The 15219-nt window shown below is 40.2% G+C and overlaps 1 protein-coding gene across 1 annotated transcript in view; it reads left to right on the top strand.

Annotated features, from left to right (window-relative positions):
• Amph (amphiphysin) overlaps window positions 1–15219 on the top strand; it is a 191289-nt gene that overhangs the window by 153999 nt on the left and 22071 nt on the right. Inside the window, exons 14-17 of the mRNA XM_021215366.2 lie at window positions 1172–1195; window positions 3643–3675; window positions 4321–4365; window positions 8328–8438. Coding sequence (XP_021071025.1) covers window positions 1172–1195; window positions 3643–3675; window positions 4321–4365; window positions 8328–8438 — 213 coding nt within the window. The remainder of the gene's footprint in view (window positions 1–1171; window positions 1196–3642; window positions 3676–4320; window positions 4366–8327; window positions 8439–15219) is intronic.

The raw sequence follows: 15219 nt of genomic DNA on the forward strand, positions 1-15219 counted from the left end.
AGAGAGAGAGAGAGAGAGAGAGAGAGAGAGAGAGAGAGAGAGAGAGAGAGAGAGAGAGGAGCAGAGCTTTGTGGTATTCATCTGCATTGCAAAATTAGGAGACTGATAACACCCATGTAAAGCCTAGCATTCATTAGGGCAGGGTCTTAGTCTTTAAAAACTTCCCTAGTGTTTATATTCCACTTTGTAGGATCCTTGAAAGAGACCAAGACCATAACTAATTGTGTTGCTTGAAGCTACACATGACTAAGACATATTCACACTGAATTCATAATTTACACTGAATTAGTTTTACTTGTGTATTTGTAAAAGGGTGAGGATAGGGTGATACTCCGGGCACTAGAATCCTAACCTCAACTTTGCATTCCTTTTATTATTGATTATGGAAACAATACTAATCTTAGTTATCTCCCAATTTTGTGACTTTATTTATAACTATAGCACATTTTTTTCCCTCTCTAAAAGGACTGTGGTAAGGGCAAAGGTATCTTCTAGAAGGAACTTTTCATTGCTTCAGAGGACAGATTTGTTAGGAATAATAGTCATAACAAAAATGTATGAAATAACAGCTTTCTGGACATACTGCCCGTGATTCTTAGTCCAGTCTACTGTATAGGGTATTTTTCGTGTGGGCAGAAATTGGCTTGTAGGTTGAGGGAGGGCTGCCAGGAGAACACTCAAGCTAGTTAATGTGGTTAATACAAATTTGTTCTCTATCTAGAAATACCTTGTGAAGATAGGCCCCTAGTGAAGAATGAGTTTGGGAAGATTCTTCTCTGATGCTCTTACAGAGCATCCAGCATAGAGTCATTTCTTGCTCTCTATGCTTGATAGCATCTTGGTATTCTCAGACTCACATACTCATTTGGATAAGCATTTTCATTTGTTGGTTTTCTAAGGGAGAAATTGCAAATTAGCCATGACACATCCTCATCACTAGAAAATGACACACGGGCTCTTTGTATTTTATTTGCGCCTCCTCCTCAAATATCATACAGAATTTTTTTAGAACAAAATGATTCCAATAACAAAACAAGTTGTAAAATGTAATTCCTGGACAGTAAAAGCCACAGCATTCTGAAGAATGTTGTCACTGGAAAATGTAAGACTTCAACATTACACTGAAGTGTCTTCTCATTCTTTTTTCTTTTCTCTCCTCCCCAACTTACAGACAAGCACTGATTTGGTACAACCAGTAAGTAGATTTTCATAACTTTCTATATTTTGAAGATATTTAATATCATTGTACCTGTGATATTTTTTGTTGAATGACTTTTCCCCCATGGCATTGCTAGTCCTAGAATTGACTGTAAACCCATTAACTCAAGTACTTTCTGATTTTATTTAACTGATACTACACTAATGAAGAACTGTATGTTTCTCATCAAATATCTCATGGTCTATCCCATTTTTTCCTCTTTGCTTTTCTGCATATTTAAAGACTGACTCTTCAAAAAGTCTTTCTATGTGTAACCTCATCATGGAGGAAACTCCTGACAGTGGTTTGGCTGAAGAGATTCAAAGATATGAAACTGACATAGGTGCATTTACTTGGGGGCCTCATGCTAGGACAGACAGTGTCAGCCAGGAGATGACGTCAAGTGGGTCCCGAGAAGACATTCTCTGTCTCTCTGAAGCAGAGCAAGACATGAGATTATCCACTGCAATGCTTTCTTCTGCTGACTGTTCTACTGTAGCTGGTCAGGGTAAGGATGCCGCTCCAGCAAGAAATGAGCAGCTGTCCTCAGAGCCTGTGCCTGGGGCTGAAGTTGCTATTACTACGTGCATGGAGATGGACCAGCCAAATGCATTACTTGACTCAGAGATACCAGCCATCGGAAAAGCTTACCTGCTCAAAGAAGGTCATGAAGAAGCTAAAATATCAGATGAAGAAATAAAACAGACACAGAAGTTAGAAGATCCTATGTGGGTATGTGTGGAGACATACCAAAGGGTAGACACTGGAGCTATTGGTATCAAGGCAATAGAAGGTACTGAGGGATTTGAAGAGAAAGTATGTGACAGTCTAGAAAACGTAACACTAAATCATCTCAAAAAACCAGCAGAGAAAGGCCAGGAGAAACTTAAAAGTAGTGAAGTGGAAAGTTGGAATGATCTAAAGATGATATGTAAAGAAAGACTAAATACCTATGAAAATTATTTTGAGGAAGCTGATCTATTGGGAAAAGACATGGGAAGAGTATATGTGACAGATAAATTTGATGATAGAATCCAAGAGTTATCTGATGAAACTCAAATAATAATTTATCATAAAATGGTAGAAGGCTCTAGAGCTATACCTCCTAATCACACAGGGTTCAGTAACCTGCCTATGCAGGTTGACCCCATGTCTCTTATTAAAGATTCAAGCACTGAGGAATGGGATTTAACTAAAAAAGAAATGATTGAAAATTTTAGTCATTTCATTAAATTGCCAAGAACTGAAAAAACTGATTCTTGGGGAACAGATCCAGGTCAAGTCTGGCAGTCAGACTTGAAGTCAGAAATCAATAATGTAGATATAGTAGAAGTCGCTGATATTCCAGATGGCCATGCAAGCACATTTGCTGAGTGGCAGGAATCTAATAGCCACTGGCATATCAGAGAAAAAGAAGGTTTACATGGATGCTGGGAACATTTGGTAGAAAATGAGAAAGGACTGGAGGAGAACTTACCAGCAGATGTATGTGGCAAAAATACCAGTGCTAGCAGTTCAGATCAAAGCCAGGAGACAACTAGACCACTGGGTCAGGGAACCTCCCGGAACATTAGCATGGAGAGCCTTGATAGGTCCCAAGACAATGACATCAACAACTCAGATTTATCTGAAGATGAAATTGCTAACCAGAGATATGGATTGTTGTACCAAGACATAGAGGCTGATAAAGATGAGGTACTTACCCTAGAATGTAGCTTAGACTAGCCAGACTTCCTTAGGCTCTGCTTTTCCTTATGTCTCTCACCAACTTCATTTTCCATCATTGATCTCCATGACAGATGTACCTCTTGAAACCTATGTAAACCAAACACAAACAGGTTGACAAAAAAAAAAAATCTAAATGATGATTGTGCTGGTAACCAATAGAGTCCTCCTTACCATCCCATTTCCTGAGTCTCTCTCTCTCTCTCTCTCTCTCTCTCTCTCTCTCCTCTCCCTCCCTCCCTCCCTCCCTCCCTTCATTGTTTCGTTTCAGACATTAAAATGTGCTAAACCAGAAGCAACAGAGATTTACTCACTGTCATTAACGTGGCTCCACTCCAATAAAAACTCATGAAATATTTTACTCCGTCTCACTAAAACTGTAGAATCACCATTGCTGTTCATTAAAGTGTTTCATATCAGTTACTGAAAAGAGATATTAGCCCCCGTAGTTCTTGCTAGAATGACCTCATCATTATTGAGAAGGTCAGTGTTGGTGAACACTGAAGCACGTGCATCTTTCTTTTTTTTTTTTTTTTGTCAGCCTATTTATAATAATACAGCACGGCTCTTTGTCGTTCCCGAGAACTTTTGAACAAAGCAGCCTGTTGTATTATTTTTCAATTGTGTGTGGTAGTAGTTTCTCTTCAGCCTGTCTAATGGATATTCATTCATCCTGTGAAGTTGTTGAAAAAGTCATACCTGGTTTCCATTTCTTTTAGGCTTCTGGGGGTTCATTTAATGATTTCACCCAGGTAAGGAGATGGTTTTCTTATAAGAACTCCCAGCTGAGAATGTGGTACTTCTTTTCTCTGTGAGTTTTGTGTCACTGATCCAACAAAATGATGAAGAGCATCAGTACAAAATTTGACCTCCCTGCTTATAACTTGAGTAATGGAAATACCATTGTTGTGATGAAATGAGCCATGTGTGCAGTGCACTTAACCCAGGATCCAGCACATTAAGTGCTCCATGATGCTATAGCAGTTTTTCTACTAGTTCTTACAGGCAACTCCAACCCAAAATATCCTCTAGACTCAGCTGTTGGAAAAGAGGAGATAAGGTTCTTAGAGATGATGTTTTTTAAGATCTCCTTCTAAAATGTCATGATGAGCCACATTACATACAGTGATACACTTAGTGATTCTCCGGCGGGGCAGGGAGGGGGGAGCCATCTGATTATCAGAAACCATACTCAGGCTGTCTTCAAGAAAGCGGTGTTTCCTGGGGCAGTCTGCCAGTACAGGCCTATGTTTAGAATAGCTCATGTTAACACTTACTTGGTACTTTTTAAAAATAATTTAAAGGGAACTTCAAAAACATTAAAATGTATCGATACAACTGGTGGTTACTAGTTTAGATGGATTTTTACAATGGCCCATTTTCTTTTCACTTTTCAGGTCCAGGACACTTCATTATTCACCATGCAGACAGATCAGAATATGGTAGGTGGCTTGGAAAGTTGATGTGACCATATTTGGGGACAGTTGTCATCATGGAACAGTGGAAAGTTAGTTGGCTACACTAGCCTATCTGAACTTTAATATGCATAGTATGATTTTTATAGCTTCGCCCTTTTTTCAGAAAAATGGGAAGAAAACCTCCTTAGAATCTGACTCTGAACTTGTTTGTTTCTGGCACAGTGACACCAGCAGGAACCAGCTTCCTGTGCTACTTATAACCTTCAGTGGAACACAATAAGTCCATCAAAGTCATAGGTCTCTATGTGACTGTAGCTTAAGCTACAGGATTAAAAATGAATTTGCCCCAAGAATTTATGTTTTGACTAATATATCACTGCCTTTTCCCTTGAGCTTAGAGCTACTAATTTCCCATCTGACCTTTTCATTTTATAAGTTCTAGAGAGAAGCATTTACAGGCCAGCTAATGAAGAGACTAACGTCATGGTTTAAGTAGGAAAGAGTTCCTCTGGAGACTAGAGGAGATGCTTAGGAGGTGGGAAGGACAGTTCCCATGGGAAGCCTTTCAGCAGCTTCCCCATCAAGCCGTTTGAAGAGACCTTGAGAGATGTCACTGTGTGTTTACCCTACTGCAGGAGCGAGGGCTTGTGCTTGCTGAGGGTCGCAGAGGTCGTTAACATTGCTCTTCCCTGGTCAGCTGAGTCTGTGCTATGAAGGACTTTTGAAGTTAAAGAGGAGCCAGGAGAAGGTTTGATACATAATTCATATAAAAAATGTTGTGCATTTTAAAAATGCGAACATAACTGAAATTACAGAACAATGTTTGGATCATCGGCTTACATTTCTAGAAATCTGGGCCAATTCTGAAGCTTTATTTAAATATAAACAATGAGGGTGGCTTTAGACAAGAATCTAACTATAGCTCCTTGTTAAAATCAAAACGCGTATCTATCCTATGAAACGAAACAGGCATTGGATTGGCAGTGTCTCACGAGGTCCATGTTTACTTTGAAATAAGACATTCTGAAAAATTTGTCTAAAACTTAATTGTGGTAACATTCTGGTATTCTGTCATTGTATTATCATGTTTTTGTGCTTTATGCACAAGCAGTGGAGAACAGAAACCCTGTCTCTGTTTTTTAAGGGTTTGGTATTAATAACTAAACCAGAGAGGCTTGCTACGCCCATTCTCAGAGTGGTTATTCTCAGCCTTGATGATATAACTTGGATGATGAGGTTTTTTTTTTTTTTTTTTTAATTATCAATTGTGAACAGTTACATTAAACTCAGAAATTCAGGAAGAGAAGAAAAGCTATTGGACATGCTTAAACTCATAGCCCTACACCAACACAGAAAGTCCAAGCTCAGAACCATGACCTTTCCGTGCTGTGAGAATCCCTCCACACTCTAGTGTTAGTTGCGGTGGCCATGTGACCTTTTGTGCTTCCCTCTAGTCCTTTCCTCATGTATTCTCCTGAGCAGACTTCTCTGCTGAGGAGCACAGCTTGTCCTGCCTAGCATTGCAAATGCAGCAAAGGTTCTTGCTACAAGGCAGTAGGCAATCACCATGCACTGGAACTATAAACTATAACTATCAGTATGTTGATATTGTGTGGCATCTCAGGAACAGCAGAAGCCACAATGTTGGGCCCATTGACTGAGCTGGGCAAAGGGGATGGAAGCTGGCATTCAGCTGCATATCTCCTGGTTCGTGTCTCATCACCCTCAGAATATAGCTACGTACCAGAGGAAACCATTTTAAGTCTTCAGACCTTGTTCCTTAGTTGCTGACCAATCCTGAGTTTGTATTGAATAACCCTTCTAAGCCTGAAAAAGCAGTAGTAGAAGGCAAGTTCCACACTGGCTTATAAATAGACTCTTGACTCTCCCAGCCCTTCTCTGTCTCTGTACTGACATGGCTTATTCTCATGGCTGAGGGTTTTCAGAATATGTGCTCCAGAACAACATAGCCAGCTTTATTCTGACAAATTTTCATTCTGAAAGAAGAATTGCTTCTAGAGCCCTCAAGTAGACATAGCATGTTACCGGTCCATTAACATCTGTCAAGGCAGATACCTTGTAGGAACAATAGCAAAACAGTTGAAGCAGAGCACAATTCACATAATAAAACTTCAGATTTCCCCATAAGATGTTGCTTAAAATAATGAACTTCATTGGTATGTAGTAAGAAAATATTTATATTTTCGTATCTCAGAAGGAATAAAAGAGTGACCTGTAAGACTAATTTCAGTAGTGGGCTTTATACAGAGTGATTCGTGCTTGCTCATTGCTAGAAAGCTGCATTTGTCCCCTAGAACTTAAGTCACAGCCACAATTGTTAGAACTCAGTGAACATGTGTGCTTGTGAGAAAATTCCAGTCCTGTATCTGTTCACTCCATGCTATTGGTGCGCTTTTTTTTATTTTAACAAGGAAATACAGTTAGGCTCATGTCTAAAGCCACCTTCATTGATCTTATTTAAATAGAGATCCAGAATTTGCCCAGATTTCTAGAAATCTAAGGCAATGATCCAAACATTGTTCTGTATTTTCAGTTATCTTTGCATTTTTAAAATGCACATTTTTTTTATATATATTTTGAGTTGTGCATCAAACCTTCTCTTCGCTTCTCGGCAGCTTTAGAACAGTTTCCCTACCACTTTTATGTAAAATTCATCATGTGCTGCATTAATTAAGTATACAGGAAAAGCAGGTTTTGAGCTAAGATGCTAGAGACCTGATTCAGTGTGTAAGGAATATTGTAGGCTGACTGCATGTAGCAGTCTCATGGGGCCAACTGCATCTTATTTTGCCCCTCTGGTATAAAGGGTCTAACTGAGACCGTGGAGAAAGCTGCCTTATAATTCTTCAAGCAACCGGTCTTTGATTGCTACAGAGTTGTTTGGGGTGATCAAAAGGAAGGGAGTGACCCAGAAGCTCCAACTTTCTGAAGTTTCTGGAGCAGCCAGGTTGCCGAGCCTGCTCTCCCAGCTTTGGAAAAGATACATTGCATCAAATAAATATTTTTAATTTGTATACTGGAATGATCCTTCCATTTCTGGTGTAATATATATTTATACACCTAAGATCACAGGACTAAGTGATCTTTAGGGTCTTCCTGACTCCTTTCACCCAGCCAATGTTAGACCTTCTAAAAACATTCTCTTTGATTCTCTCTCTCTCCCTCTCCCTCTCCCTCTCTCTTTCTCCCTCCCCCTCCATGGGTGCTGATTAGTTTGTTTATATCCATGAACTTTCTGGTGACTGAATACCCGCCGTTAGATTAGGCTTTCTATGTATATCAGGAAAAAAAAAAAAAAAATGCATCCCCGTATGGATGACCTGATTCTCAAGTAGGTTGTTTCCTAAGAGTTAAGAGGTCACAGGATGTTGATTCATAGGCTAATCTAAAGGAAGCCTGAAATAAATAACTGAATTGATACATAAATTTAAAAAAAAAAAACTGTACTTTCAGTCTACAGAAAATGAGCTAGCAGAAAGCAATAGCAGTTCTTTAGAATTTTCTCTAAGGAGAGCTGAGCTCTAGAGATATCTGGAGCGCAAAAACAGCTCTTCAAGGATTTTTTTTCTAACATAATTTCTAACTTTGATCAGNTCTCTCTCTCTCTCTCTCTCTCTCTCTCTCTCTCTCTCTCTCTCTCTCCAACAGAACAGTCATTTCAGGTTCTCTCATACAATCCATAGTAGTATGAAGACAAACTCAAACTGTTACAGGTGTTTGCTTGACTTTAAATGAAACCATTCTGGATCCTGTTCAGAAGAATCTCAACACAATTGCACTCCATGACTTCTCAGTTCTGCAAGACCCAGTGACACTAGATGAGAGAATTCATTTTTCTAGAATGAATTCAGTGAGACTGGCTGCCTGTTCAAAATGATTATGAGATTCTGGATTGTGCAGAATTCTGCAATGTTATCTAATCATATGTTGAGGTTTCTTTTCTTCTTACCCCCAAATAACTCAAGGCTGAAACTGAGCAGGCTCTACCTACAGAGCCCCAAGCAGAGGAGCCTACTGCCACTGCTGCTGGGTTGGACCTTGGGCTAGAGATGGAGGAGCCAAAGGAGGAGGCAATGGTGAGCACTGTCCCCCTTCCTCTTCCATTCACTCCACTGCTTCCTTCAAGCTCCACCCATGGGCCTGGGTATCACTTCCTATCCAGGTTTTTGCTGGCCTGGATATTTCTCTGACATCATCATTACCATCACCATCATCATCATCATCATCATCACTGAGACTATACTAAAGAATCAAACTTATGCATTAAGGAAACTGCCATGTAGCCATGGTGTGGCTGTTTAAAACTGTCCCTTGATTGTTCTGGTGTACTTCTTTTGTCAGTGGGGAGAGTCAGACCTATTTCTGTGATCCATCTGAGATAGTTGGAAATGTCCTGTATTTAGAGAGCAAGTAGTCCAAGATAACTTTTCTGTTCATATCTATGTGCTACTGGCATTCAGGGATGCACAGAGTGTTTCCAGGCCCGTGGCCTCTTATCCAAAGCAGTAGACCATGAGGTCTCATACGGACCTGCAAACAAAACAAGATAAATTAATTTGCAGCAAAGTGATAGTTCAGATTAAAGAGAGATACACTGACGGGACTGAGAGCCGGACACATGGGGGAATATTATGCCTATGCATAAGTTGTCATTCATATGATTAAAACCAGATGCATTATGGGAAAGGACATGCATAGTAGAGACATGACATAACGTAATCAATCAGACCATAAGATGGTCCCTAAAAGAGGGACTTACTGAATATGTAGCAAAAACTAGTTCCATCCAGACTGGCCGTTCTAGTCTTCATACCTAACTAGGCTTGGAATTCACTTGAATAGTAGCTGTATGATTTGTTACCAGGGGTGGGGAAACTTATACCATTGTTCAGAAATGGAAACATGGAGCCTGCTGCATATGGGAGTTTAAGGAGGTTATAACGTTTCAAGTGCATTGTTTGGATAAGAGTGCGTTTACATAGTATGTGCAGGTAATGCAACTAGGCTGCCATGTATAGTATTACAAGTTGAGGGTTGGGGCTGCCTAACTCAAAACCAAATGGATGTCCTGTCTCCTATGTTTTTCTGACATATATGTATTGATTCATTATGATTTTACTTTTATGAGTTGGCGATGGCCCAATATTGAACCAATGGCATATATTTTAGACCAGTGAATCTATAAATATTTATTCTTTAAACATATGTTTTCAAAATCCAGTCTATGCAGGCTTTGAAGCCATGAGGGAATTTATGGATATATTTTGTGCTGGGTTGGAGATCCACCCTACTGTTCAGACTCTTTTTTTTTTTTTCTTTTACCTTGATGCACAAGGAAAACCTGTGGGGATTCTGTCCCTGTGCTGACAACTGAGAGGAGATAAGGGCTGAGTCAGCTCCAGTGGTCAGGGGGATCTTTCAGCAGTCGACTTCTTTATACGGGGTTCACAAAACAAAGACAAACTCAGGATTATCCAGCAAGTACCGACTACATCATTTTTTTCTAAACATGTGTTTGGTTTTTCATTACATATTCATGGTTATAATCTCAGTCACAATTAGAAAGTACAAATAGAACAAATTTTATTTTTATTGTTGCCTTTATAACTCCAATTCAATAAATCCTAAGAACATCTCCACCGAAGCAAAAATTCATTATGTAGTTTGCTTTTTTGAAGTTTTAAAGCACTCCAGACAAACTGCAAATATATGAATCGGTCTTTTTATGAACAGCAAATTCTAATACTTAACTCCTTTGACTATACTGTTTCATCATCTGCCTTATAAAGATCTCTTCTATTTACTGAGCTCTATTCCTCCGGGTGTGTACCCTGTAAGATCCCCTATCTAAGTTTGTCAAGTATCTCTATGTTTATCCTGTCCCAATTATACTGTTTCAGTTTGCTTGGGAGAAGATATCCTGAGAGGATTCCTAGAATCATAGCCTCATCTGTGCTTATCACAGTCTCCAGGGCATAAGGATAACTTCCACATAGGCCTAGATAAAGTTATTTCCCTGAAAGCAGAAGAGATAGTAAGTTCACGACATTTCTAAAAGGACTCAGACACAAGTTTCTTAGGAAGAGACATAAAATGAATCATAATGCAGAATGTCCCCAAAAGTGCAGCATGCAGAGACCAAAACCTAAAAGTGAGAGTTGACAGTGATCACAGCATTTGACTCAGCCTTGCAGGAACTGTCAAACCTCTGTGCTGGCTTTATAGCTTTTGCCATTTCCAGGGGATATGGCTGCGCCAAAGACCCACATTGTGAACAGAGATAAATGTCAACATTAAGCAAGCTCATGGATAGCAAAATGCCCATGAATGTGTAGATAGTTGAAATGTCTCCTAAGAATTGTAGTGCTTGCCACAGCCTTCACAGAATATACACACATAGAAAATCAGGTTCTATCTTGCCAAAATCCTGTTTTCTGGACTACATACTACATAAATGAGGATTATAATATATGTTATTGGTTCCTAAGGTTACTTTATGTATGAAAGCATAGGTTATCTGCCAACTTAACAATTTATTACTACATCATTAAAAATAATAAAAACAATAGAATTATTAATAAAATGAAAAGCTAAGTGTAGGGTATCATAGAAATAGAAATTTCCAGTTAATTCTGATTTTTAAAAACTGGGGCTGAGGAGATGGCTCAATGGTCAACAGCATTTGCTGTTCTGGCACAGGACCTGAGTTCAGGCCATAATACCAACAAAGTGGCTTACAACCATCGTTATCTACAGTTCCAGGTACTCTATCACCCTTCTCTGGCTTCCACACATACCAGGCACCCAGGGAGTGCCCATACATACATGCAGGCAAAACATATACACATAAATTAAGACTAAATATTTAAACAAAAACTTAAAGGGAAGTTAATAAAACTTTAATATTGTCCATATGCAAATACAGAGAGGGACTAAAGTCTCTGCTGCTTGTGTGAACTTCCTGTCTCCCCAAATTTATTGGTGGGCTCTGTGCAAATGTAGGGTTTTTGTATGGTGTTAGGTTGTGTGACCTCTCTACCCACCTTAGCTGTGTGGTTACTTAAGATGAAGATCAGAGGCTGAGGAGGCGGCTAAGTGGGTGGCATGCTTGCTGTACAGGTGTGTGAGTCTGCGTTCAGATCCACAGGACCCACACAAAAAGTCTAGCATGGCGGTACACGCATATAATCCAAGCCCTGGAGACAGAGACAGAAGTCCAAGAACTTGTGGGCTGGACAGTTTAGCCCATCAGTGAGATCCCGGTTCAGTTAGCAATTCTGTTTCAAAAACCAAAGTGGAGAGCAAATGTCTGAATTCTGGCCTCCACAAACACACATCCACATATTCATGCGCGCGCGCGCGCGCGCGCGCGCACACACACACACACACACACACACACAAATAGAAGAAGGAAAAAATAACAACTGATGTTCTTGACCACAATTCTAGTTAAAGATATGGTTGATTCTGACATGAATGTGGACAACATCAAGGAGGTAGAAAGATGATTTAGATTTTGAAAATAAAATGACTTAATCCTGAAATGTTCACATCCAATTCCCATTTTGGATGTCAGAAAGCTTGTCCTCCATCACTGCTTGTTGGCAGTATTGATCCCGGGCCCCAGCACAAAGCCTATTTGGGGAAAGCCCATGACATTGAGCAACAGAGTAGAGATATGAAGGAAACAAGTCAATTCTCTAAGTACAGGTTCAAATGATGGTTCTCTATGATTCCCTCTCAGGTTGTCCGGACCACCCACCCTCTCAGTTATCCCAAATTTTATACTTTTGCAAGCAAAGGTATAAAATTTCTTTTTTTCCCTTTGTTTTGGTTTTCATTTTTGTTTTTGTTTTGTTCATTTTTAGTTTTTTGTTTTGTTTGTTTTCTAAGACAGAGTTTCTCTGTGTAACACCCTGACTGTCCTGGAACTCTTTTGTAGACCAGGCTGGCCTTGAACTCACAGAGACCCACCTGACTTTACCTCCCGATTCCTGGAATTAAAGGCATATGCCACCATGCCTGACTGGCAAATAAATATTTTTAAATACATTTTAAGTAAAATATAATCCCATCACTCATCCCTCTTCCGTTCCTCCCTCTGGTACCTCCCTTGTAGCCTCTCTCCAATCTTTCCCATGTTTTCCTCCTCAAGTTAATAGCTTTTTTCTTTGATTATTATCATTATATACACATATGCACAAATATATAAGTAAGACCCGCTGATCTGTTTCTGTTTGTGTACATAAGGTTTCAAGGCTGAGCTCTTTGTATCAAATAACCAAAGGGACTCATCCCAGGGAAAAGCTAATTTTCCTCTCTCATATCTCACTAATTAATTTATCTATGAATGGAAACCCTTGATATTTTCTCCATTGCACTTAATGTATCTACTAATTTTGTCTATTTAGGTCTTGTCTATATAGTCATTTGTAGATATGACAGTGTTATCTACACTTTCTGGTGTTCTGGTTCTTACAACCCTTCTTTCCCCCTTTAACTCAGTGTTTCCTGAGCCATATCTGCAGGGGCTGTGCTATAGATATATCCACTGGGTCAGGGCTCCCCACAACTGTTTTATCTCTATGTTGTGTCCACTTGTGTTTGTCTGTAAGAGTCTCTATTTACTGTAAAGAGAAGCTGCAGTGACGGACACTAAGGCCCCAGGTAGGCTGAAATCTCTGCTTACGTCAGGAATTTCCACAATCCATTCTATGTCCTTGGGGTGTAACTGAAAAATCAAAATGGCACAGCTCCTGTTCAAAGAGCTTCCCAAAGACAGTATGTGTCCACCTCTATCGTTTTTTTACTCTAAAGCAGTTGCTCAAGGGGATGTGGCAGCAATAACCTAAAATGGGTATGCACAGAACGAGCTCCTTGGCTGTGAGAAGTTGGTGTGGGGAAAATAATTTTACCTTTTGTGACTGCTTCTCATCTCTAAAAGAGTTGCACCTGCATTTCTACTACTTAAGTTCTTCTACTCTTAAAAATCAAACGCTTTAAAATGTAAAGCCTTCAAATTCCTTCACTGCAGTGAAGAACCCTTTAATGTCTGTTTCTAGCCTATCTTTGCTAGGGAATTGGGATGACAGATCACCCTGGAGTAGTTTACTCATTCACACCACAACTGTTCCAAAGCCATTGAGTTAGCGGGATGCCAGTGGATTTTCCCAGTGAGATGCTCAGCTGCCTGTTCCTCAAGCTCCAGGCCACACACTGCCTCCTTGCCAAGCCCAGGCTACTCTAAGACATGTACATGGTCCTTGCCGCAGTCAGGTCTGGGAGTTTTGTTCACAGAACAGGAGAATACTCAAGTGATGTTCAGCTCTCCCATCCTGAGCCAAAGCCCACTTAGACAACAATCTGCGGCTCCTGTTCTGTTGTCAGAGTCTGCGTGTAGGTTGGCTTGTCAGTTACTTACGTAGCTCAAGCTGTCTTCCTACCTCAACCCTCTAAATTCTGGGATTGCAGGCACATGTCACAATGTCAGCCTTACAAAGACACCATTTAAAAAAAAAAATCTCAGGGCTGAAGTTATAACTCAGTATTACTGTGTTTGCATTTCATGACTGTAGGAAAGTCAAGTATCAATCTCTCTTACGAACTTGGCAAGAACTACAGCAGGTACCTATGACGTTTATGTTCCAAACCACTACTTACTCACGTCCCCATTTCTGAGCAAGCAGGTATATAATACTTACCTTTCCTTCAAAAACTACATCTACTTCTAGTCAGTTTCCAGATAAACCACCAATGGAAACTTCTTTTATGTTTTTGCAACCTTTGACCTTTATTCATGTCCTGCCCTTCCACCAAGTAAAGTCAAATACAAGGCTACTACCCAAAGCAGGAACCCCAGTCCTTACCCTAGACCCCTCCTGTGAGCCAGAAATGTAGGAAGTGCTGGTATGCGAAATGAGGAAGGCAAATAGACTAAGAGCCCCACCCCTGGACCAATGCAGCAGCAGGAGAAGCCCAGCTCGGGAAGAGCAGGTTACCAGCCTGGTTCCCAGAGACAGGGAGGAAGGGCCTAGCATCCTCCACTTGGAGCTGGGGAAACTCTTGCAGTCCTGGGCAGAAAAGAACCAAAAAAGAAACTGGCAGCATGGAGCCCTACAAGGGCGGGGTGGGGGAGGGTAATTTGTACCCCCTGAGAAGGGAAAGATGGGAGAACAGGGAAGGGTTTAGCGAATTCAGAAAATGAGACAGCCCCTCCAGCACTTATTCTTGCAGAAACTTTTAATGCCAAAAAGTATCATTAATACACACTATGCCCTGTGCTTAGAGCCAAATTAACAACAACAAAAATGCATTGACTTTGTCATCTCTGCAGATTTTTTTTTTTTTTTCAAGGAAGATGTGGAGCTAATTCTGCCAGTTATTGCCATGGCGACAGTGTAGCAATTGGGTGAGTTGGACTAGAACCCAACTGCTTTGAGTTTCTGATGAGACCAGAGGAACGACTAGAGTAATAGATTGAAAACTGAGTGAGATGCAGAGGAAGAAGGGAAAATCCTGTAACTCTCTTTGGAAGAAAATGCATGATAGTGGGAGCCACTACCAGGTACCACGTCAACAGAAACTCCCATAGGATATGAGCTTTGATCTTGCTGGAGGGAGACTCTTCATTTTGTGAAGAGATATATCAACTGCCATCCTATATTGAAGTACCGGAATCTTCTCTATGAGATTATAATAGTCTCTTGAAGACCCGAGTTGCCTTATGGCTTTCTCTTTAAAATAGAGCTAGATGAAAACATTTACTCCTTAATTTTAGTTCTTTAAAAGTAAAATTTTGCTGGTTGTGGTGGCGCACGCCTTAATCCCAGCACTCGGGAGGCAGAGGCAGGCGGATTT

Source organism: Mus pahari, chromosome 16 (assembly GCF_900095145.1).
Source record: "Mus pahari chromosome 16, PAHARI_EIJ_v1.1, whole genome shotgun sequence".
In the NCBI taxonomy this organism is placed as follows: domain Eukaryota; kingdom Metazoa; phylum Chordata; class Mammalia; order Rodentia; family Muridae; genus Mus; species Mus pahari.